Below are 25,135 nucleotides of genomic sequence, written 5' to 3'. Positions count from 1 at the left end.
GAGTGGCTAATAGTGTAGTTTTAGCTTTTATTAGGCATGATTTCCTGCTTTAATCCCACCCTGTGTCTGTCGATCTCTGTCTCACTCCCTCTTCCCAATTCTCTTCTACCTGTCTCAACACTCACATAATTTTTTGAAAGTATAAAAGGATCAAGGAAGATGCTCAGCATTGACCTCTGACCTGTACACAATTAAAATACCTGGGCATGCATGTGTATATACATACACATGTTTATGTTTGTACATGGCACACAAAGAAGTTCAAAGTCATCCTCAGTTACACAGCGAGTTTAAAGCCCCCCTATGCTGTGTGATATTCTGTCTGGAAAAGCCCAGTTCTTAGCGACTAGGGAGATAGCTCATATGCAAAGAAAGCTCTTACATTGATTACATTGGTACATTGATTACTTGCATTCAATCCCTATAAAAAAAAAACAGAACAAAAAGTCTTATAACTTTCATCTTTTCTAATTATTCTTTGTAGGATCTGTGATATTATGACCACTTTAGCTTCATTTTCATTTTGTGTTTCTTAGAGGGAAAAAAAAAATAGGTTGTTCTTGTGTTGCTGACAATTTCTTAGAAACTGGACTGGTTGCTACTTTTTCCCAAGATACATTTTCTTTTGATTTTATAGATATTGATACTAGACGCAGGGCTGCTTGTGATCTTGTACGAGGATTATGCAAATTTTTTGAAGGTCCTGTGACAGGAATCTTCTCTGGTTATGTTAATTCTATGCTTCAGGAATATGCAAAAAATCCATCTGTCAACTGGAAACACAAAGATGCAGCCATTTACCTTGTTACATCTTTGGCATCAAAAGCTCAAACACAGAAGGTAAGTCTTGCTGATTTTGTTTCCAAAACACCTTGGCAGCCACATGACTCAAAAAGAAATAATGTATTTCTTTTAATGCAGCCTGTTGCTCTCAGTATACTCTTCCACAAAGCTTCCTGTAGATGAACTAAGCACTTACCTCTTGATTCATACCCTTTCATCACCTTGGCAGAGACTTTTATGTAAAACTTAACTTAGCTACTTGGTTTAGGAACATTTATTGTCTTAAGACAGTTTTGTTTTATTCCTAAGAGCTTGTGTATTGAAATATCATATCTGGGTTGGAGAGATAATCCCAGCACTCAAGAGGCTGGAGAATTGTGAACTGAAGACCATCCAGGGCTACATATTGAGTCCCTGGCTTAAAAAAAAAGGAAAGAGAGATGATTTAGTGATTAAGAGCACTGGCTGTTCTTCCAAAGGACTTGGGTTCAAATCCCGGCACCTACATAATGGTTAACAGTCACTTGTAATTCCGGTTGCATGTGACCAGACATCTTCTGGCCCCCTCAGCATCTGACATACATAAAGGCAAATATTCATACTCATAAAACAAAAATAGAGGACTTTTTGAAAGACTGCTCATCTCAACTTTTCAATTTTTCTAAAATTGCTTAAATTTCTTGATATGTTTTCAGCATGGAATCACACAAGCCAATGAACTAGTAAACCTAACTGAATTTTTTGTGAATCACATACTTCCTGACTTAAAATCAAATAATGGTGAGTTTTCTGAAATTGTTTCTTTTCTGTAACTTACGATGTTATACCTTCAATTTTCGCAGCAGTAATATGGCAGCTGTCAAGAAATCTGTGTCACTATAATTTTAGAGAACTTGTTCATGTTATTGGCAGTAATGACATGGTTCCCTCAGCTCCTGCTTGTGTAAAATTAACTTCACAAAGAATATGTTTTATTAGAAGAAACTAGGAGTAAGGAGACAGACTGTAGCTCTGCAATGTTATCCTGGTGTATGTTTAGGAGTTATACTCTTTCTTTTTCCTTCCTACATGAAAAACATAAGAATAAACCAGGAGTCCCAGGCTGGGTGTGATGGTGAACACCTTTAATCCCAGCACACATTCATGAGCTGGCAAAACACTCAAACTCAAACACTGTTAAATAAAATCTTAGCCAGTCATGATGGCACACGCCTTTAACCCCAACACCCATGAGGTAGATGCCGGCAGATGTCTGTGTGTTCAGTCTGATCTAGAGAGCAAGTTCCAGGGCAGCCACAACTACATAATGAGACCCTATCTCAAAAAAATGTAACTAAATTAATTTATTAATTAAAATAAAATATAAAAGTTCTCACTCAGATCTGGTGGGATATGTCTATAATTCCATCATTTTCAAAGCTGAAGCAGAAAGGAGTTCAAAGACTTCTAAAGCAACAGGATAAGTTCAAGGCCAGAGTGAGATAGATCAGATTCTATTTCCAAAAACAAGCAAAAAAAAAAAAAAATAAATAAAATAAATAAATTTTACTTTCAAAGTATGTGAAATTGATAAGGAAAGTTTCCTGTGTTTATGAGTGTGCTGAGATAAATTGAGATAATTCCTTAAAATAATTTTTGTAGAAGGTGTGTATGTAGCCAGGCATGGTAGAACACACCTTTAATACCAATACTCAGAGCCAGAGGCAGGAAGATTTCTGTGAGTTTGTGGCCAGCCTGGTCTACATATCAAGTTCGGGCTGGGCATAGTTGCACAGTGAAAATGTATATACACACAAAGGTCAGCAATATTCAAATGAGTGGTCATCTCCAGCTGGCTTTACGAGTATTGACATTTGGTCAGTATTTCTTGTCTCTAATTTGTTCTCCTTTCACTAGAAGAATTGAAAGGAAATCCCAGCTGAATGATGTGAGTTCACAACACTTTTAATTGTTGCAACATTGGAGATTAGCCAAACTCTAGTCACTTGACCAGTAGTAGCTCCATTGTTTAAGCTCTGACGTCACTGATTTGTGAATAATCTTAAGTAATCGTGGTTTTTCTTTTTTCTTTTTAACAGTGAATGAGTTTCCTGTGCTTAAAGCTGATGGTATCAAATACATTATGATTTTTAGGAATCAAGTAAGTAGTGATTTTCTCCACACCTGTCATTTGTTTTATACATGTACCTTCTTCTCCAGTACTGTGTAATCAAATTTTTGTTTGTTTGTTTTGTTTTTTGGACGGGGTTACTCTGTGTAGCCATTGCTGTCCTGGACTCTATTTGTAGACCAGGACTGGCCTGACTCACAGTGATCCACCTGCCTCTGCTTCCCTGAGTGCTGGGATTAAAGGCATGTGCCTCCTTGACCAGGTTCTAATTAGTATTTGACATCTGCATCTAACCAAAAAAATTTAATAACCTGTAATTATAGGTAATGCTTAATTTCTCTTAAATCTTGTTCTTTTCCCTTCTTGTCCTGAGAATTGAACCCATGAACATGCTAAACAAGTGTTCTGATATGTTGATCTATGTAGTCCATCTTGTGTTCTTTTTTTTTTTTTTTTTTTATGTGTATATTGTTCTATCTGTGTATAGACCTGCACACCAGATCTCATTATAGATGGTTTTGAGCCACCATATGTTTGCTAGGAATTGAACTCAGGATCTTTGGAAGAACAGCCAATGTCCTTAATCTCTGAGCCATCCCTCCAGCCCAGTATCTTGTATTCTTATGATCGTCTTATTAAAAATTGACTGAAATTCTGGCCACAGGTTGCTTTAGTTGTCTAGTCTGCTGTGTCCTACTTTGTAACAGATCACCCTCCACTTGCCTCATTTGTCAGAGACTAGCCACTTTAGTCACAGTGTCACATGTTGTTTTTGGCCCATTGCATCCTCATGGTAGTATCTTATTTCTCTAGTCCTCTCCTGCCATGTGTATGGAACATCAGGCAAGCATACATGCAGGCACAACATTGTATACATAATAAATACATTTTTAAGATTAAAAAGAAAAAGAAGTTTAAAAAGGGGAAAAACAAAAATAAAAAAATATTTTTAGAAAGAAAGAAAAAAGAAATGACATTGCTCATGTCTGGACTGCAACCAGATTTGGGGGCATAGAAATCAGCATCTAAATACACAGTGTACAAGACCATCCCCCAACAATCAGTCTCTACAGCAGACTTGTAGGGTATGTTACTCATCACACATTAGGATGTTTTAGCTGATCTTTTTTTTTTTTTGGCCAACAAACCTCTTGCATGTCAAGAAGTCAGAATTCTTAGTCTTTAACAGTTTCTCAAATAACAAGATGTTCCAGATTCATCTTGTCCATTTCTTGCCTAGACCTGCTTAGTCCCTCTCAGGGTTGGAAATTTTATTTAAAGACCACCATCTGAAGCTAGATGTTGTTACCCATATCTGTAATCCCAGTACTCAAGAGTTTGAGAGGCAAAAGCAGGACTGGTCTTCATAAGCCTGGCCCATACCACCAAAGTTACTTAAGGATTATCCAGTTAGATTCTTGAGTGCTGAGCCTGCTAGGTGACTCAGCTGGGAAAGGCGTCTCTATCTGGGCTTGGGTTCAATTCTGAAATTCACCTAAAAAAAAGAGAACTGTCTCCTTCAGGCTATGCTCTCACTTCACATGCTCACACAAATAAGATTTTAAAATTAAAGCCAGATGTAGTGGCACATCCCAGCATTCAGGAAAGCAGAGGCAGGTGGATTGCTGTGAGTTCGAGGCCAGCCTGGTCTACAAAGCGAGTCCAGGACAGCCAAGGCTACACAGAGAAAGCCTGTCTCAAAAAAAACAAAACAAAATTTTATTACTGTATTTAAAACAACTTTGAATTATTTTATTATTTAAATTATTTATTTAAATTTTTTATTATTTAAATTATTTTAAAGTATAGTCTAAAGTTGTTGGAAGCTCTTTTTCAATATTTTGGTGTATTGACTTACTTGTAAGATTTTGCCCAAAGCATGATTTTGTGTTCAGAAAAGAATTGGAGAAAAAAAAATCAATGGGTTTAGTGGCAGGAGACATAGCTCATAAGTGTCTCTATCTCCCTCTTGTGACCACATAGTACAAACTCATATACATGAAATAATCCTTTTTTTTTTTTTTTTTTTTTTTAATTTTTATATATATTCCAGAAGAGGGCATCAGATCTAGGTATGGATTGTTGTGAGCTGCCATGTGGGTGCTGGAGATTGAACCCAAGTCTTCTGGAAGAGCAGATAGTATGCTTAACCAGCCCCAAAATAATCTTTTTAAGGATCAGTGGGAATCTAACCATTTAAGTTTGACTTTATCAGCAATATATTCTTTTACAGTAAAAAAAAAAGTAGGGTGGGTGGTTGTGCTATTTCTATATCAGCACGCCCTCCTTTTCCATTGTCTTTTGCTAAAAAGTAACATTAGATTTAGGAGATGTTTTAATGTTTTTCAGGTACCAAAAGAGCACCTTTTAGTCTCTATTCCTCTCTTGATTAGTCATCTGCAGGCTGAAAGTATTGTTGTTCATACTTACGCGGCACATGCTCTTGAGAGGCTGTTTACTATGAGAGGGCCAAATAATGCTACTCTGTAAGTATTTTATTCTGAGTCATCCCTGTACTTTTTAGCTTAGGGCACACCTGGCCTGAATTGGCTCTGTTGGATGCTTTCATAATACTAGTATTTAGAAAAACTTATATGTGTAATTTTTATTCATTTAGCTTCTCATTCCAAAAAGATGTAAGGCAACTTGCAAAATAGATTTATTCCCATAATGAATTAGAGCAAAGGAGAATAACAGTAGTAAAGTTAATGAAAACAATCATGTCATAAGGCCTTGTATAATGATGAGGCTGCTAGTTTTGGTTGGCGTCTCCTAGCAGTCAAAGGAGAGAGGGAAATGTCCATGAGATTGAGAATAAAGCAAAGGGCAGCTCAAGTGAACTTTGTTAGACAGTATGTGGCAGGCTGTCCCTGCAGTGTCTGCCGACCGCTGTTACACATAGTTTTCTTGTTCTCAGCTCTGAGGTGTATATGGTTCAGTTGAATGAGTCATTCTTTAGGTGCCAAGAAAGTAGCTCTTGTGGCCTGTTGGAGGATGAAATGCAGAGGAGGGAACTGCATGACTTTCAAACCGTTTTTCAGTGTTATTTCTTGAAACCAAGTGCTAGGTAAGACATGAAACACAGTCTTAGGCTCTGTTCTTCACCCAAACTTGAGCACAGATGGTCTCAGTGGTCACTCCAGGATGAAAAGGTGTCCTGTGAGGCAACTTCAGGCCCGGACGTGAGATCACCTGCTGCACCTCTGACTGAAACCTTCCTGATTGTGGGTGCTGTTCTCTGGTAGTAGAGAGGAGCCAAGCAGTCTGTGGATTAAGAGGCTGCTGAGTTCACTTGCTATGTTTATTTCCTGTTACGCTTGACCCCATTGTGTCTAAATAGGAACTTAACATGAGCACATGTAAGCAGTTAACTTCCCAGAGTTTCCCAGTTGTCAGTGTGAGAGATGGCTCATTTTATGCCAAGAAGTGTGATGTAGTATTTGCCCAGGGCACTCCACAGTGAAAAGCTCAAGAGTTGGTAGTGACTGAAAGCTGTTTTTTCATCTATAGTTTTACAGCTGCAGAAATCGCACCGTTTGTTGAGATTCTGCTAACAAACCTTTTCAAAGCTCTCACACTTCCTGGCTCTTCAGAAAATGAATATATTATGAAAGGTAGGCCATTTCCCTGGTGTGCAGACCATAACTAAATATCTAACCTCAGATTACAAGGTAAACACTGTAGGTATACCTCAGGTTCCAAACTTCAAGAACCAGGTACTGTTTATCAAAAAAAAAAAAAAAAAAAACTTTCTGGGTTTTTTGTTGTTACTGTTTTTTTGTTGTTTTTTTTTTTTTTCTTTTTAAGTAAAATAAATGTTACTTTGTTAACTAATGGTTTTTCAAAAATGGTTTAGTTTAGATTGGTGAAGTACTCCTTGTCATAAGAACTATAGCAAAATTTAGTTTATCTTTTCCTAGAGTTATTTTCAGAGTTATTTCACATCAGCTCATACAAATGGCCTCTGTTGGCTGTGCTCTGCTGAGTGTCTTAAAGCATGCGGCCAACTACGTGTGGGTCCTGCTGTATACCTCTTCCTAGGGATGCTGAAGATCTCTATCTGCCTTGTGCTGCCTTAGGAGAGTGCCCCGGTGCCAGCTTTAACTTCTGGGAACAATCTGTTTTTCTCACTGTCACATCTTGGAGGTCTCCACTGCTTTCAGAATCATCACACATGCTTTTCACAGAAACTCCCTGATCTTTTAGCTCCCATCAGGACTTTGGGGGTGTATATATGTGTGTGTGTCTTTACATCAAGGTGTGTATTTGTGGGTTTTAACACCATGAGGGCAGCAAAATGATCTGTGGTCTTTATAGGTATGTTCCTGCCGTACGTGCTATTACTACCTTCTCAGTAAACACTGTCATGTCCTCTCTGACTGCCAAGCTCAGGTTATACAGATAGGAATCTTTGTTCACGTAGAGGAGGCACATCTTGGAGAGAGGTTGCTTGGGCCTAGTTTGTGGTAATGAGCTTTTTAATAAAAGCTAACTCTGGAAATGAAGCTACGGAGTGATAATAATCATAGATTTAGCTTACCAGTATATGCTTCTCCTGTGCCACATGTTTTTAGGCACCTGTTGATGTAAAAAGTTTTTACATTATAGGTTGGCTTTGTATGTTTAGCTTTTTAATGTGTTTAAGGAGATCAGTAGCTGATGTAGTTTCCTGTGAGCTGAGATTATGCCTGTTTTTTGTTTTGTTTTTAAGACCTTGGGTAACAGTTCTGCCAGTAGTTTCTAATTGAAATACATAAGACAGTGGGTCCATTCCCTGAATGTTCTGGCTTTCTGTCCTTGCCACCCCACTGCTCTTCTTCCTCTTTGTTGGCACCTTATCTAGTAATGTTTCTGTTGTTCCTTTTTGAATTCTTTAAGCCTTGGGTCTTGTAGAAGTGCTTTAGTATTCTTCGCCTAAATGTTGCCAGCCTTTATCCTGATATAAAAGGAAGGGAGACATTTTAAATGTATGAAGGTATGTAGGGGATATTTAAGCATCTTAGATTTTTATTTGATGAATTAGTGGTTTTTCCCTCCATTCACTTTTATTGCAATGATTAACTAAACTGTGCTGTTTTTATATTTTACAGCTATCATGAGAAGTTTCTCCCTCCTGCAAGAAGCCATAATCCCCTATATCCCTACTCTCATCACTCAGCTCACACAGAAGCTGTTAGCTGTTAGTAAGGTAACAGCCAGTTAAGAGAATTAGGTTGCTTTTTAAAAACATTTATGTACTTTGTGTGTATGGGCACATTCGTGCCATGATGTGTGGAGATGAGAGGGCAACTTATAAGAGTTTTCTCCTTACATCATGCTGGTTCCAGGGATTGAACTCAGATTCTCAGGCCTGTCAGCAAGTGCTTTACCTGCCTTCCTCTTGCCAGCCCATGGCATTGCTTTCTAACTTCCTGTGAACTGTCTGGGCCCAGGGCCCTTTGGCACCAGGCCAGGTGAGAGTCTCCTGACCTCATGTTGGTACTTTGTGGAAGTATGGTGGTGCACAGTAGGTTGGAAATGAACCGTATCTGTCATCTTAAGGGCAGGCTCACACGCCAGTATACAGTTGTCATTCTCATAACAAATTGACACACTTCGTTCTGTGCTTAAGAAGTGATCCTGCATTTATTTTAAGTGGAGTAAGATAAGCTTTGCCCTAATGGCTTAGAAAGTGACAAACCTGTCTCTCTTCCTTATCCTTATTCCAATTAAATAAAGTTCTTTGACAAAAAAAAAAAAAAGAATTATTTATTCATACACAAACTTGGATACTATGAGTGACATAAGTTTTTTTTCTTTTGAGATAAGTTCTTGCTACATGGACTAGTCTGTCCTTAGACTTAGAGATTGCCAGCCTGCCTTCATGGCGCTGCAATTAAAGGCATGTCTGTTAAGAATTTCTTTATAATGCATGATCTTAATTATGCTATGAACATTATTTTTTAATTCATAATAAAATAGTGGAGCGGGCCAGGGTGTAGTGGCTCATGCCTTCAATGCCAGCACTTAGGAGGCAAGGGTAGAGCCAGAAGTGCATAGTACTTACTTACTTTCTCTTAAAAAGTAAGCAAGTATTAGAGGGAGTTGACAACAGACTGATTATTTATCTACCTGGGTTCCTGGTACAGAACTGCTTTGGGACTGAAAACGAAACTGGAAAGCTGCTGTTGTAGAGGGTCAGCAGCCTGTACCCATAGGTGTTATATAGCTGGGCAGAGGCAGAACGTCCTTCTCTCACTGCCTCCCATGGGGCTTTCCCAGGACACATGGGTTTAAGATGATTCTTACACATCTGGGGCTGAGTCTTGTGTAAGCCAAATGAAAGTATAAAGAATCCAGCTAAGTGATGAGCGTTTCCCTAGAGTATGTGAAGTCCTGGGTACTACCACTCCCAAATAAATACGTGAAATAAACAAGCACAGGTTTAGTTCTGAGTTGTGTTTTCTTTCTTAATGCTGATTTACTTATTTTCTTATATGTGTGTCTGTGCGCCATGTGCGAACCTCATGCCCTCCAAGGTCAGAAGAGGGTGTCAGATCCCTCAGAACTGAAGTTTACAGATGGTGTGAGCCACCACTTGAATACTGGGAACCAAACCAGGTCCTCTACGAGAGCAGCCCATGTTTTAACCACTGAGCCATAGCTCCAGCCCTTCCACTATTTAATTTAATTTAATTTTGTTGACTGCGTCTCACAGTATGGTGGCATACCTTTAGTCCCAGTGCTTAAGAGGCAGAGGAAGGCAGATCTCTGAGTTCAAGGCCAGCCTGGTCTACATAGCTGCTTCCGGGATAGTCAAGGATACATAAAAAAAAACCTGTCTTAACCACCACCATTCCCTACCCCACCCCACCCAAAAAAAAGGGGGCCAAAAGACAGGGTGGCACAGTGCAGCCCTGGTTGGCCTGGAGATTTAGAGAAATCTGCCTGCATTAGGATTAAAGGTGTGTTCCACCATGCCCAGCTTTTGTGCTGATACTTTAAAAGGTGTTGAGATCTCCTTTACCCATTTTTAGGAGAGTCAGATGTATCATGTTCTAGGTGATCTGTTGTATAGTCACTTGGATTATTGAGATGGTGTTTTGTTGTTTTTATTTCAGAATCCCAGCAAACCTCATTTCAATCACTACATGTTTGAAGCAATATGCTTGTCTATAAGAATAACCTGCAAAGCTAATCCTGCTGCTGTTGTGAATTTTGAGGAGGCTCTATTCTTAGTGTTCACTGAAATATTACAAAATGATGTGCAAGGTAAACTAGAAGTCATTTTCTTCCTGTGCGGTGATACTGTTAGGGTGGTTATAAAATGCTGCCTTTCAGGACAGAGCCCTGCGTGCTGCCACTAACAATGCTCTTCTACTTTCATCAACAGAATTTATCCCATATGTCTTCCAAGTGATGTCTTTGCTTCTGGAAACACATAAAAATGATATCCCATCTTCATATATGGCCTTGTTTCCCCACCTCCTTCAGCCAGTGCTCTGGGAAAGAACAGGCAACATCCCTGCTCTAGTGAGGCTGCTCCAGGCATTCTTAGAACGAGGCTCAAGTACAATAGCAAGTGCTGCAGCTGACAAAATTGTAAGTCAGCGTTACCTTTAAATGACTTTAGTTTTTCAAGATCTTTGGAAAAACAAGGGGTAGCAGGGTTTAAGATTTTTTTTTTTTCCTTAAAATAAATCCTATGAAATGAGATGTGATTGATAGGAATGGTAATTTGTGCTTTATTTAAATTTGCTTGTATTTGGTTATTCTAAATGTAAGGGCCAGTAGGTTAATTTCAAAGATTTAACTTCAATGGCTTATTGTGATAAGAGGGCGTGTCATCCCCACTCCTTTTACAGCTGAAAAAGACTAGGCATGGTGCATACAGATGTAATCCCAGCCTTGGGGGATGGAGGCAGGGGAAATGTTTGGCCCTGTTGCCAATACTACATGATTCTTTGTTCACTGCCTTAGCTGGTTACATTGTTCAGTAGTGGCCACTTTCCAAGAGAGCAGCCTGATGAGCCTGTGCAACAGTCAGTCCTTGCCTTCTCTCTGAGTACTCATTATTTGATCTTGTTTATTGCAGCCTGGGTTACTGGGTGTCTTCCAGAAGCTGATTGCATCCAAGGCAAATGATCACCAAGGTTTCTACCTTCTCAACAGTATAATTGAGCACATGCCTCCGTGAGTCACATTAACCCTCTGTGCACTGAAGCAAAGATCATGTTACATGCTCATAAAAGGAATGGGTTGATATGTTTGCCTCTCTTCAATTCTTTAGGGAGTCAGTTGACCAGTACAGAAAGCAGATTTTCATTCTACTATTCCAGAGACTGCAAAACTCAAAGACCACCAAGTTTATCAAGAGTAAGCGCATCATTTGGAAATGGTTGCGACTTCAATATTTCAAGACTCTGGCTGTGGGCAAAACTTTATCAGTAATAAAATACCTCAGAAATTTTCTGTACCCCAAACATTAACTAAGCTTGAAATGTATTATATTCCAAAGACTGGTTTGTCTCAGTTTAGAGAAAGAAACACTTTTTAGCAGAAACAGTAATGTGGAGTTGTGTAAGTCAGGGATTTTGTGTAAAATTTGTGATATAAGCACAGAGGCCACTTTCTGTGGGCTGCCGCTTGGGAGGCAGGTGATAAACCAGTTCGGTGTCTGCTTTTCATGTTGAAACATAGATTTCCCTGTAGACTTTAAGAGAATTGTCGTTTCAGTGAAGTCTGCTATTGATACTCTTGTATTCTTTCAACAGGTTTCCTAGTGTTTATTAACTTATATTGCATTAAGTATGGGGCACTAGCATTACAAGAAATATTTGATGGCATACAACCAAAGTAAGTTATTTGAACTCTTTAGCATATAAATCAGTATGTGTGTTAGTGGTAGCTTTGTAGTTCTGGTTTGGGGCCTTTTTTTTTTTTTTTTTTTTTTTTGGTGGTTTTGGAGTGTTACTGGACATAGAAAAGCTGATGTCCATGTTTCCAAAGTCTCTGTCTTCTGACATTCTCCAGTCAACTCAGTGTGCAAAAGGCACTCTCAGAAAGAATGCCCCTGTGAAGCTGCCTAGCAGCAATGACAGCCTTGAAGAATGAAACTTGGTTCTGACTGTGGAGTATTTGTACAAAAAATGTTTAATAGTGTGACCCTTAGGGCAGTGGAAGGCTAGCAGAGTAAGGATAAAGGATAGCTTCTAGGGAAAAAATTTTGTGTGAAAGTATCTCACAACTTTACAGATTGACTTTAAAAAATGAATTATCTTGGAAGGTAGTACAAGAAAATACAACAGTAGTATGGGACTATGGGAATATCTGAAGGGTATGCACTGCCATATTTGGAGCCCTATTCACAGTGAGCAAAGTGCTCTTCAGTGCAGAGCAATAAAGACCCACCTTTGATCTACTTGATGCACTTCATAAAGAGTATGGGTTTTGCATCATGTAGAATATGAGAGGCTTTATTTATCCAGGGTGTTGTCGATGAAAGGACTTATCAAATGCACTGTTAGCGTCTATGTACTTAAGAGGTGTGTTTAGGTACTTATGTGTGGTGAAAGATGGAAGCTCTTAAGCCAGATCTGGCATACTGGTCCTTGCCAGTGGTAGGTGCTATGGCTTTTGTATCTTAGCTATGTTCTTAATTTTTGAAAAATTTTTTGAGCAACTTTTTTAAAAAGTTTTTTTGAAATTTTTTGAGTAACATTTTAAGCAAACAAATTTCCCACTTGCCCTGCCTCAGAAGCAGCAAAGACTCTATTTAGGAGAAGGCTTCTAAAAACACAGAAATGTTTAATTAGAAGATAACGTGGCAGTCGTTATCTTAACTCCAGGTCAAGTTTCCTGGAGGGCTTTCTTGCTATTTAGTACTTTATTCCTTTCTTACAGAATCAGAGTATAAATAACATCTTTTTTACTGTCTAGGTATAGAGCTTGTCTAATATTGAGTACTTTTTTTTTTGCCTTTATTAATAGAATGTTTGGAATGGTTTTGGAAAAAATCATTATTCCAGAGATTCAGAAGGTATCTGGAAATGTGGAGAAAAAAATCTGTGCAGTTGGTATAACCAAATTACTCACAGAGTGTCCACCAATGATGGACACTGAATACACTAAGCTGTGGTGAGTACTCCCTTCTGAGAGTGCTGGGAAAGGGTTTATTTCTCTGTGACTGTAGAATTGACAAGCTTACCCTTGGAGGGTGGTTCCATGCAAGACAGTTGTGTTCTGATTTTGGCTTCTCCACTGGAAAGTGATTGTTTCCAGACCAAATTTGTAGGCCCTTCTGGGTTCATTGGTAGGTTTCCATCTGGGTCTCACACTGTTGTCCAAACTGGCCTCAACTCAAAGCAATCCTCCTGCCTCAATACCTGAGTGCTAGTAGTAGATGGTTTTGATTCTTGTTTTTTGTTTATTTTGTTTTGTTTTTTAAGGTACAGTTTGGCTGTGTAGCCCTGGCTATCCTGGAACTCGCTATGTAGACCAGGCTGGATTCACAGAGATCTGCCTGCCTCAGCCTTCTGGGTGCTGGCATTAAAGGACATGTGACACCACTGCCCAGCCTCAGTTCTTAATTTGAAAGGGACAGGATATACATAGACCCTTTGAGAGTCTGTTCTTGAAGGGTTCTGAGTCTGGTAGAGACTTTTGATCTACTTCTTCCTTTTAAGTAATCCCTCTGTCATTACAAGTGTGCCCCACTATCCATAATTTATATCTCTTAGAGCTTTGTTTGGTTTTGTCTTTTTTGTGGTATGCCTGTTCACATGTGTATGAGCATATGTGTGGGTGCATCATTGAGAGTTGACCTCTTGAGTGTCTTTCTCAGTCACACATTCACACTTCACTTTATTTAACTATTTATTGAGGCTTGGTGTCTGGTTGAATCTGGACTGATTCCACTGAGGCTGCCACCGCCTACCTTATTTTGGATTCAACGAAAGTGACTCCAGGGCTCACCCTTGTGTGGCAAGCTCTTTTATTCAGTAAGGTGGAAATCTAGCTATTGTGTTGAGCCAGACTGTCCCTATGTAGCATAGGTTGTTCTGGAACCCACATCAGCCTTCCTGCCTCAACTTCCTGAGTTCTGAGATTTCAGGCAATAAGCCACCCTGCCTGGCTCTTAAGAGTAATTTGCTGTTCTTTTATCTCCTTCTTCCAATCCAGGACTCCCTTGTTACAATCTTTGATTGGCCTTTTTGAGTTACCTGAAGATGACACCATTCCAGATGAAGAACATTTTATTGACATAGAAGATACGCCAGGATACCAGACTGCCTTCTCACAGCTGGCATTTGCTGGTAAAAAAGAACATGACCCTGTAGGTCAGTTGGTGAACAACCCCAAAATCCATCTGGCACAGTCACTTCACAAACTGTCTACTGCCTGTCCAGGAAGGGTAAGTTTCTGCTGTCACTGAGCACTCTGGCTCTTGGGGGCTTAACATGGGGAGTCAGGAGAGCAGCAGCTGTTACATCTGCTTTCATTGGTCAGCATAATCACTTTGTCCAGTTGAGTTTTGGAAAGGCCTTTCTCTTTTTTTTCTTTCTTTTTCTTTTCTTTTTTTAGTACACAACTTTAGTTTCAGTCCTCGGGAGGCAGAGGCAGGTGGATCTCTCTGAGTTCAAGGCCAGCCTAGTCTATAAGTTGAGTGCAGGACAGCCAGGGCTACACAGAAAAACCCTGTCTGGAAAAACAAAGAAAAGAATGAACATTTAAAAGCTGTAGTATGGGGCTGGAGAGATGGCTCAGTGGTTAAGAGTGCTATCTGTTCTTCCACTGGACCCGGGTTCAACTCCCAGCACCCATATGGCAGTCCAGGTGGTCTGACACCCTAACACCAATGCACATAAAATTAAATTAAAAAAAAAATAAAAATAAAAGCTGCAGTATGAGCTGGGTTATAGTGCCACTTTAATCTCTGCACTCAGGAAGCAGAGTCAGGTGGCTTTCTCTGAGTTCGAGGCTAGCCTCATCTGCAGAGTGAGTTCCAGGACAGGCAAAGCTACACAAAGAAACCTAGTCTCAAAAAAACTGAAAGAAAAAATTGTAGCATGCCTAAAAATTGAGTAGTGGATTATGGATGCAGTCCAACACTGGTCTTATCATTAATTGCATTTAACTAGTCTCTTAGTTTTTGCACTATCTGATAGTTTTTATTTCTCACACAGAAACAGCATGACAAACCTTGGTATATCCAGCTAAGATAATTACCAACATTTAAGTACATAATTAGGCTTTGATGAATAAAAATGTTTCTTTTGCCAAACATGGGTGGTAGGTGAACCCTTGTAACTAACCACAGCCTCCGTAACAGTAATTCTTTCTGGATCTTCTGTGTGTGGCGTGGGTGGGTGGGTGGATGGACATGGGTTACACATATGTGTATGTGTGGAGGCCAGAGGGAAACCTTGGATTTTTCAGGGCCTTCTACTTTATTTTTTGAGATGTGTGGAGGTCACAGACTACAACTCAGTAGATGCTGGGGAATTACATAGTCAGGCTTGGTGACAAGTACCTCTCCCCACAGCATTAAGTACTTTTGCTCACCTACCCTCAACCTATACCTTTTGAAGGTATGGAGTCAGTTGTGTTATTTTGACCTTCCCTGGGTAGTGGCTAGTGACTAGCTGCCCTTCCCTTCAGGGGCAGTATCCATTTAGCATCCATTTTTGTGTGTAAACGACCCTCCTGCTCCATCTGGTTTCTTTCTCCTTAGGTTCCCTCGATGGTGAGCACCAGCCTCAATGCAGAAGCCCTGCAGTACCTCCAAGGCTACCTGCAGGCGGCCAGTGTGACCCTGTTGTGAACTGCTTCTTCCTGACCCCATGGGCCCAGGATACTTTCTTAGGAACCATGTGGACTCCTTAGCAGAGCTCTGCTGAAACATCACAGGTTTTCAACCACTTGGGTTTGTCACAAACTCTATCTTACAGGGGATAGTAAATACTGCTGTAAGCCAATGAGGTGGTTTGTGTTGATCACCGACATAACTGGCAACTTGTCTGGCTTGTCCTTCATGGGGCGAGTCTTTACAGTGCCATGTGGGGTAATGGTCTCTGTTGAGCATTTGCACGGTTTGGATTATTTCAAATTTTTGGCAGACCTTGACTGTGGAGACTTATTTCTGTTTCTAAGCCATTTTGTTTTAAAGCACATTTTTCCCTCATCCTTTGTATTTTTTGTCTGTTTCTTTTAAGCTTTTATTGGAAATGTGAAAAAGTAAAGAATTACTTGTTGACTTGCCAAGCAATGCACATTTTGTAGTTTAAAGTCTGTAATCAGCAATAAAGCCCAAAATGTGTATCTAAGAGTGTCTTCAGGACAGGATTTTGGTGCTGAGAATTTGATAAAAATGAAGAATTTTCTTTAAATGCCTTCACTTTCCCAAAATATTTTCCCATAAAATATTATTTTTAAAAAATCATTTAAATTCAGAATGATGGGTTTTATCATTTTTTAAGGTGTAGGCAAAGCAGTCATTTATACAAATTTGGGGGCGTGTCTACAAGAGCTTGTTAGTGATTCCCATTAGGGGAGAAAGGCTGCCAGGCATGGGCTGGGTGAGCTGGGCAAGGCCTGCAGGCCAGTGTAGGACTATAGTATCCACACTGCAGTTTCTGCTAAAGGGAACTGTCCATTCATTGTACATAACCTGGAATTTCTGATGCTCAAAGCTAAGCAATTTTTCTTTATGGAAATTATGGAGAGCTTGCAAAATAATTTATTTTGCACTCATTTCTTTCCTGCCCCCCCCCCCCCCCCCTTAAATGCTTTTTCCTATGTGTATTCTTTACATTGCTTGGTAGGTTTCGAAAAAAAAATTTTTTTCCGCCATTTTACCTTTGTGTGCCTCTTTGTGAATTAATGTACACCACATGTGTGCAGTGCCTGGGGAGGCCAGAAGAGGCTCTCAGGTCTCTGGGAGCATCGTGGCTTGGGTGTTGGGACCCAAACCCAGGTCCTCTGAAAGGGCAACACATGCTCTTAACCACTGACCCTCCTCTCCAGCATCCGTCTTGCATTTTTAGATTTCATTGCTGCTGCCCTTTAAACAGCCATGGAAACGTTAAATTTTAGTATTTTGGCCTTAGAATTCTGTTTGTTGGCTTTTGAGATGTGGTCTCTATTGTAGCCCTGGCTGTCCTGGAACTCACCTGCCTTTGCCTCATGAGTATATTAGGGATACACTTTTAAAAAACTAATTGTAAAAAGACAGGAGGGTGGGAAGATGACAGTGTATGGGTGGAGCTCAGAGTCTTGGCTCTTGCAGGATGTTCCGGAGCAGATTCCACAGGTGCAGAAGAGATGTTACAGAGTCAGGTTCCTTTCAGACTTACTGTTAAAATTCAGTGTTCTCCTTCTTCAGTTCTTTCTGTAGCTAGCAGTTCTTTCATTTTATGGGTGTGTGTGTGTTGTGCCTGGAGCTCCTGTAGAGTTCAGAAGAGAGCTTCGGGACTGTCCGCTCGACATATTTTATTGCATTTTATTTATAGCTAATGTGTGTAGGCACAGTACACCACAGCATGTGTGGGTTCTCGTCTACCATTCAAGTCCTCAAGCTGAAGGCATGTTGGTAGGCTTGGTTGCAAGTGCCTTTACTCAGCCGTTCTCAACCTGTGGGTCACAATTCCTTTGTGGGTCACATATCAGATATTTATGAGTCACAATGGCAGCAAAATTAGTTATGAAGTCTCAACAAAATAATTTTATGGTTGGGGGTCAGCACAACCTGAGGAACTGTATTAAAAGGTCAGAGCATTAGGAAGGTTAAGAACAACTACATTAGACAATCTTGATACCCTGTTTAATCTTTTGTTGTTGACAGGATTCTGGTATAGATGCCTATCTCCAATGAAGTTTTAAAATCTGATTTTTAGACCATTTACCTACCCTGCACAAGGCCCTGGCTTCCATTCCTAGCATGAGAGGGCATGGGGAACAGACAAATAGAGGTGGTTTGAGTTACAGGTATGCAGTGGCTGTCAGCTGTAGCAGGTGAGTTGGCCTCTCATTGCCTGTGTGGGTGTGAGACCATCAGTATGGCTGCTGGTGTAAGACGAGCTAGAATGCACAGACCTTTGAAGCAAAGCACTGTGGGAAGCAGCACTGAGCGTTGTGATAGTGAGCCTCCGCTCACAGCCTTGCCTCCACCTGCCCGCACACTGCACTTACTAAGCACCACCCCATCTTCCTGATGATACCATAGCCCCGACACAGAAAAGCCTGTCTTCCTCAGAGTTGCTTCTGGGGCCATCTCCTGATTCTATGCTGCTGTCTTTTTCTGAAAATAGACTTTTTAAAAGTAAGCCTGGAGTTCACCGTTTCTATTAGACTGGCTGACCCTGTCTCTACCTGCAGTCCTGCAGACCAGAACTCAGGTTTACTCAGAGACATCTCCCTGGCCCTTACTATGTTTTTTGCCTAGACGAACAAGTCTTTATATAGTTTCCTACTTTTTACCTTCACACATTTAATGCTTGCTTGTGAGGGATATCAGGGATATGATGCTATCAGGAAGACAGGGCAGTGCTCATAGTACACAGCAGCAGCTGCCAGCTGTATTTCTGCCCCTAAAACACATCATAGCCCATGAATGCCACACTGGGGCATCATGGGCCTTTTTCCATAAGCATCCTTACACTGGGGCTGTTTCCAGAAGGTACAGTTATTTCAGTTTCCTGAACCTTAAGCCTGCACTCATGGGGCAGTCTTTTGTTGATTTTTTTTTTTTTCTTTTCTCTAATGCTAAGAATCAGACCTAGAAACTCTTATCAGGCTAACTTTCCCAGCCCTTGTTTTCCAAAAGGATACTAGAAAGGAACTGGGCATCTATTCAAGCCGTGAAGTTTTATCAGCAAGTTTTCCCCGTCTCTTCACATTTGTGCCGATATTTCTACCTATCCTGCCCTTGCATCTCCCTATTTCATTTTCTCCTTCCTTTTTGTTTAAATGGGGGAGGAAGCACTGCAGCAGTGTCTGTGGAGGTCACAGAACAATTTGTGAGGGTCTAGTCTCCTCTTCCACCATTTGAGTCTCAAATCTTTTAGGATGGTACCAATACCATGCACTGTGCCATCTTGTGGGTGGGCTACCTCCTGCTATGAAACACGGATTTAGCCCCAAGAGTGCTGCCTGTTCCCTGTTTACATAACTTGCCCGGCATGGCGCTGTACACCATCATTCCAGGGCCCTAGATGGGGCGGAGAGTCATCAGGGTCCAAGGTAAGCCAGAGGTGGGTAGTCTTAAGACTTGTTTTTAGTGTGTGTCTATTTGTGCGGGCCCTCAGGGCCCTCAGAGACCTGAAGAGGGTGTCAGATCCTCTGGGATTGGAGTTATAGTTGAGAGCTCTACATGCCTGGGAGTTGAATCCAGGTCTCGAATCTCTCCAGCTCATGCTCACACTTTTTGGATGCTCAATCTGCTTAATTTACTTTTGCCTTCATTATTACCATCTTCTCCTGGGGTCTGTCTTGGTTTTCACATCCAATCCCTCAGGAATGCTCTTTATTCAGCTAACTTGTGGCCCTTTAAGTTAGCTGCTGTGGCTCCCACTTGAGTCTCCTTCCAGTGTCCTGGGGTGCCGATCCATTTCCCTGCCTGAGGCATGTTTTGCTGGTTGTGTCCCTTTTTGTGCCCTGTTAAGTGCATGCTTAACCCCAAACCAATAATGCACTAAGCTTTTTCTCTCCCAGCCTTTTTTGTCTTAGTCTAAGAAACTAGGCGCTGGGCTATGATGGTACATGCCTTTAATCCTAACAGGCCAGCCTGGTCTACAGAGCATGTTCAGAACAGCCAGAGCTCCACAGAGAAACCCTGTCTCAAACAACAACAACAACAAAAATACAAACCTGACCTGGTTACAGAGCTGGAGACAGCTAGCCTCCAGAGCTGTTGTCACTCTGGCCAAACAGAACGTAGGAGGCAGTTAGTAAGAGCACTTTGCTGTTAACTGTTTGCTGGTGAAAGGATGCTGGTCCTCTGTCCTCCTCTTTCTACTTCATAAAGCCTACTTTCATGGGAGAACAACCCAGGGAATGTAACTAGAGATTATATGGTGAATTGATACTGGCTGCTCCAGATGTGGAAATTGAGCACATATTTTAGACTCCATTTGGCTGGGCAATGCTGGCTCACACCTTTAGTCCCCAGCATTCGGACAGAACAAGTTCAAGGCCTGCCTACACAGAGAACTGTCTTCAAAACCAAAACAAACAGAAACCCTTCTGTATTGATTTTATTGCTGTAAGATATTGCTGTAAGAGTAAGACTACTAAAGCAGTGCCTGTGTGTGGCCAGCATGCCTACACTCAGAAGTAATAGTGCCTTAAAAATTATAATCTGCTGTGATCTCGAGCTCTGTAAGTAAAAGTGTATGTTTTATTTTGTATGACATTAAAATACTTCTGAAAGCATAGGAAGATCATACAAGAATGAATTATTAAAAGAGGTCATCCTGGATTGTGAGACCCCCATCTCTGCAAAAGAACCACAGGAAGGGGTGTGGTGGAGCACTCCCTACTGCAAGTGACATTATTGTTGTACTCCTCAGGCCCTGTTACTGAGGAGGAAGGGGCTCAAAACCCCTGTACCAGATCTGTAGGCAGCTAATGGTTGCTCTGGAGAGGACTACACTTTGTTCAGTGGTGTAGCACTGTGCCTGTGTCCCTGTTCATTTGAATCAGAATTGCCTTCACATATTTATTTGAGTACTTGGTCCTTGGTTAGGGGAAATATCTGAGCATTATTAGTTACAGTCCACATGTGCTCAGGAGCCTCAGTGGAAGCCACTGGGCTCATAGCAGTTTTTCATTTGAAAATGGATGCATCTTGCATTCTTTGCCATTACATTTTGCATACATCACAGCCAAGCATACATGCTCCTTTAAAAGTGAACCCCTATTTTAATCTTAAGCCAGTCTGCCTGACTTCTCGAGTTTGCCTTCCCTACTCCCTCACACATCACCATTCTTCAGTTAGTGCTCCATTGGAAAAACTTTCTTAGTAGCTGTTTATTGATCAATAGTTTAATATAAAGAGGTTTAGATCTTCAGATTTTGCCCAGACAGAATCACAAGCATTACAAATATTCTCTTCTTTAAAAAAAAGGTGGGGGGTGAACCAGGAGACTGATCTAGAAGTAGTGGTGTTTGAAAATAATTTAACAAAAAAAAAAAATTTAGTATTACCATTTATTGGTGACAAAGACTAAGTTTACTTACATTCCATGGGTGCAAAGGTTCCAGCTAAACCAAGAGTGGAAGCACAGGTGAGCTCAAAGCCAAAAGGCTGTCCACCATGGCCAGCTGACCTTTGTATCTGTGCACACCAGCACAGCACCAGGAAACCTGACGACCTTCTCCTATTATGGAAGTTGGAACTGACTGTATTGGGCACTCCAGGGACACCAGCCTGTAGTGTTCTATGCCCACAGGTAATGTCCTGTAGTGTGGTTAAAAAAAAAAAAAAAAAAAAAGAAAGCTACCTCCTCAGCAGATACACCCATTGACAATTTCTGTAATAATAATCAGTGGAAGTCAGGGCTCATTTTTAAGTCTGCTGCTTAAAAATAAAGTTGAAAAGGATCAAACCTTTTGATCACCTAAAGTTTAAAATTCCTAAGCTGTCCAATTTATACAAGAAAGGGGTGGGGGGTGTCAAGGATTCTGATAAGTCCAGAACTGTCCAGTCAAGCCAGAGGCACACAATGCATCACCAAATAGGGCTGTGATCTTTGCCAGTTATATATAACTGATAGCATCGGTCTGGGACTAGTGTCTAAACTGTGCTAGATAAGTAGATGCAACTGAGAAACTGAAATGAAAATTATATGGTGTCATATCAACCAAAGGAAATAATGAAACTAACAGGCATCACTGTTGAAGAGAAAGCAGTGGTTACTGCAGGTGCTACGTATGGCAGGGCTGAGCTCGCCAAGACAGTTAACATATGGTAGGAAGCACTGGCTTTTCTTGGGTGCTTTTAGCTCCGGGCCAATTTAAGGCCTCTCTGGTGTGGCTGCCCAGCGTTTTCCAATATATGTGAATGAGCCAGCATAAGAGCTGGCCATTCTGTTTCTCTGTCACAATACAAAAACAAAAATGGTGGTGCTGGGGCTGGTCTCTTGATGAATGACAGAGCACAGCATTGTCACTAGCAGCCCAGCACAACCAAGGCCACCACTTGGGGAGTCTCGTCTTCCTTGTTGTCTTCTTTGCTCCTGCTGCCACATTTTTATCCATGTCTTGGCCCACTGGAGTTATCAGAAATTCCAAATTTTCAATGCAGTTCTCAGTATTTTCAGTATATATGTTGGGTTTTTATAATGGTTTGTGGCCAGAAAAGGTTCAGCACCTCCCACACCTTCAAGGAAGAAGAAAGACAATGGCAGGAATATTGAAATGAGAGCTAAAATAAAGCTAACATCCAAAATGCAACTTGCAAACAAGGCCTCCAATTATGGGAACTCATAACAAGTCATCCTAGAAAATACTGGTAACTGGAGAATTATAGGAGGGAAGTGTGCATGTATTCTGTCTGAGGAAAAAAAAAAACAGCGGGCTTGGGGGACACAGCTCACTCTGAAACCACTTGTCTAACATGCCCAAGGGCCCTGGCTGCAGTCCCCTGCAACGTCAAGAGCACTGCAGTTCTTCCCCAACCCATAGCCATGTGTAACTTTAACACCCTTTTCTGGCTCTGCAGGCGTGGCACGTGCGTGTGTGGACACATGTATGTCTGGCTCTGCAGGCAAGATGCCCACGTACCAAAAAAAAAAAAAGTTTAAGGCATAGTAGTGAAATGTGAACCTAGGAGAAGGGACAGAGGGAGGTGGGTAGAGTGGGGACTGGGTGAGGGAAAGATAGACCACTACAATCATGTGACTGGGGGCTGGAGCGATGGCTCAGCGGCTTAGAGCACTGATTTCTAGAGGGACCAGTGTTTAGTTCCCAGTGCCCACATGGTGCTCACAACTGCAACTCCATGATCTGACACTGTCACACTGACATACATGTCAGGCAATGCACATAAAGAAAAGCCATGTGAATATATTTTACTTACTCTCTAGTTTAGAACAAGTAGGGCTGTACATAGAGAACACAGTACCCTTCAAGGGGAAAAGGCAGCTTGCAGCTCAGGTAAATAACTTTCCCCAGAGTCAAGCAACAGTGGATGAAGAGGTGGCACCTTCTGCACATTCTCACTAACACCGCCTACCATGGACGCCCCTTAACCCACACTGACAGTGCCTTCTGAAAATGTTCACTCACGTTGACACTGGTCCATTTCCTGTTCTTGGCATCTCTGTGCTCTGTTGGTCCAACTCAGACAGCAGCTTTAAAATGTTCAATGCAGCCTAGAAGGGAGGAAGTAATAGTCAAACCACAGGAAACAGACTAGACTGATGTGGAAAGGGGTAGCAACTATAAACCTTTGGTTCCTCCCAATAAGATGTTTGAATCCTGCACTACATAAAAACCTCCCAAGTTTCTCCCTAAATCAGAGGCATCAGCTTGCTGGGTGCATTGTGTTCACTGAGCGAACACCAAAGCTCTTGGGGGCCAATTCCTTCTTTGAACAGAACCCCCAAAAGGAGGCTCCTACAGCTACCAGAATAGGGGCAGACTTTGAAGAGTTAAGACATGTTCACAAGGTTAAAAGCGCACCATGCCCCTCTTCCTGAGGCCACTAACAAACTAGGTAAGGGAATACATCAGCTCCTCTCAGCACCCCTAGGGCCCGCATACCATATCATGACATGACTCCACATCCTTGCCAATGCCATGGCTGACAAGAGGCGGCTGGGAGGAGCAGTTGATGAGAGACACACACTCATTCTTGTTGTTCTTCGGGAAGTCTTTGTATTCAACCTAAGGGGAAATAGCACACACTGTCTGCCATTGTGTGCCACACCAGCCCAGTTCTCTCCTACTCATACTAACTTAGGTTTTAAATGCTGTTTCCTAAGGGAAAGTATCTTCTCTCCCTAGAGACCTACCTGTCCTCTTACTCTGCCATATACACACTCCTGGGGCTGGGGTCTATGCACATGGCATAGCATGTATGTGAACATCCAAGAACAATTTGCTGGAGTTGGTTCTTTCCACCAACAGTCCAACCCAGGTTGTTGGGGCTTGGTAATAAGCTCCTGTAGATGATGACGCTGCCTTGTGACCCTAGACCTGTTCATCCTTCTTTCTCTCTCTTCTGCACAAAACCACACTGTACATCCAAACTTTTTGAGTAATCTCACATTTCCTGGTTTCTATAGTGCTGGGGACAGAACCCAGGATCTTGCACATGCTATACATGCAGCTCTACGCTGGAAGAACCTGACTTGAAAACACTAAAGGTCATCCCTCTGAGGCCTGGAGGAGATGAGCACATGAAGGCAAACAGTTACCTGGAATCCCTGGGCTCTGGAAAGGTAGTACAGTTGCTCAGAGGGTCTTGTGCGAGGTCCATGGGGTATATGGCCTGAAGAGATGTTACTCTTTAAAATGGTCTCGGCTGTGGGCGAGGTGCCCCCGTACAACAACTCGCGGGCTATCATGGCAGTTACCGTGGCCTTGGCAGGATTTGGAGCTGCCCTGGTGAAATCTTTGGTGTGGTGTCCTTGACTAACCCCGACAGCCTGGGCAACCTCTGGCACCATGGGGAGGATTCCAGCTGGCAGCTGCTGATGGCTAAGATAAGGCATCCTGAACTCATCTTCTTTATTACCTGCAGGGAAACAGGTCACTGCGGCTACCCTGACCATCCCAGAAGCTACAGAGCCACCCTTCCCACCAACCCTGCACATACAAGCTGTAGGAAGGCAGTGGCTACTCGTGTTTTGAACCATCACACAAGAACCATGCAAACCCAGACCACAATGGATCAAATGACAAGAGGGCAACACTTACTAGTTCCATTTTCATCCCCAGGGCTAGGTTCAAAAAACGTTACTTTCCTTCCATCTCCTGGTTTCTTTACTGGGGTCTTAAGAAAGAAAAATGGCAGTGAGCATGGACAAGCACTGGGGTCTGTGTGCACAGTCTTTTATGACCCCAACAAGTTCTTATGGTGCCCATGATGGCATATACATAGATCATGAATGCAGAGCACGCTCTGTGCCAAGGGCCTAAAACGGTCTTCAAGAATATGATGGCATCCCGGTGGGCAAGTAGGGTCAGCACTAGTGCTAAGCAAATACACGCATTCCTTACAACATCCAGAAATAGTATTTCAAAGAGCAAAGAGGCATC

At 41.6% G+C, this 25,135-nt stretch overlaps 2 protein-coding genes across 6 annotated transcripts in view; one reads left to right on the top strand and one right to left on the bottom strand.

Moving 5' to 3' along the window:
* Cse1l (chromosome segregation 1 like) overlaps positions 1–16,197 on the top strand; it is a 39,389-nt gene extending 23,192 nt beyond the window's left edge. For all 3 annotated transcript variants that reach the window (XM_055596136.1, XM_055596137.1, XM_055596138.1), the window contains 14 exons: positions 638–840; positions 1,479–1,563; positions 2,862–2,923; positions 5,243–5,379; positions 6,404–6,507; positions 7,984–8,081; positions 9,994–10,144; positions 10,266–10,474; positions 10,968–11,065; positions 11,163–11,248; positions 11,647–11,728; positions 12,863–13,009; positions 14,054–14,285; positions 15,606–16,197. In XM_055596136.1, the coding sequence (XP_055452111.1) occupies positions 638–840; positions 1,479–1,563; positions 2,862–2,923; positions 5,243–5,379; positions 6,404–6,507; positions 7,984–8,081; positions 9,994–10,144; positions 10,266–10,474; positions 10,968–11,065; positions 11,163–11,248; positions 11,647–11,728; positions 12,863–13,009; positions 14,054–14,285; positions 15,606–15,695 (1,784 nt within the window). In that variant the 3' untranslated portion in view covers positions 15,696–16,197. The remainder of the gene's footprint in view (positions 1–637; positions 841–1,478; positions 1,564–2,861; positions 2,924–5,242; positions 5,380–6,403; positions 6,508–7,983; positions 8,082–9,993; positions 10,145–10,265; positions 10,475–10,967; positions 11,066–11,162; positions 11,249–11,646; positions 11,729–12,862; positions 13,010–14,053; positions 14,286–15,605) is intronic.
* Positions 16,198–20,247: 4,050 nt separating this feature from the next.
* The window catches only part of Stau1 (staufen double-stranded RNA binding protein 1), a 44,490-nt gene continuing 39,602 nt past the window's right edge, over positions 20,248–25,135 (bottom strand). For all 3 annotated transcript variants that reach the window (XM_055596141.1, XM_055596139.1, XM_055596140.1), the window contains exons 8-12: positions 24,794–24,869; positions 24,292–24,611; positions 23,636–23,758; positions 23,159–23,244; positions 20,248–22,250 (exon numbers count right to left, since the gene is read on the bottom strand). In XM_055596141.1, coding sequence (XP_055452116.1) covers positions 22,235–22,250; positions 23,159–23,244; positions 23,636–23,758; positions 24,292–24,611; positions 24,794–24,869 — 621 coding nt within the window. In that variant the 3' untranslated portion in view covers positions 20,248–22,234. The remainder of the gene's footprint in view (positions 22,251–23,158; positions 23,245–23,635; positions 23,759–24,291; positions 24,612–24,793; positions 24,870–25,135) is intronic.

Source organism: Psammomys obesus, unplaced genomic scaffold (genome assembly GCF_907164565.1).
Source record: "Psammomys obesus unplaced genomic scaffold, mPsaObe1.curated_primary_1811, whole genome shotgun sequence".
Lineage (NCBI taxonomy): Eukaryota > Metazoa > Chordata > Mammalia > Rodentia > Muridae > Psammomys > Psammomys obesus.
Note: the sequence above shows the minus strand (reverse complement) of the source record. Positions and strands in the feature narration are given on the sequence as shown.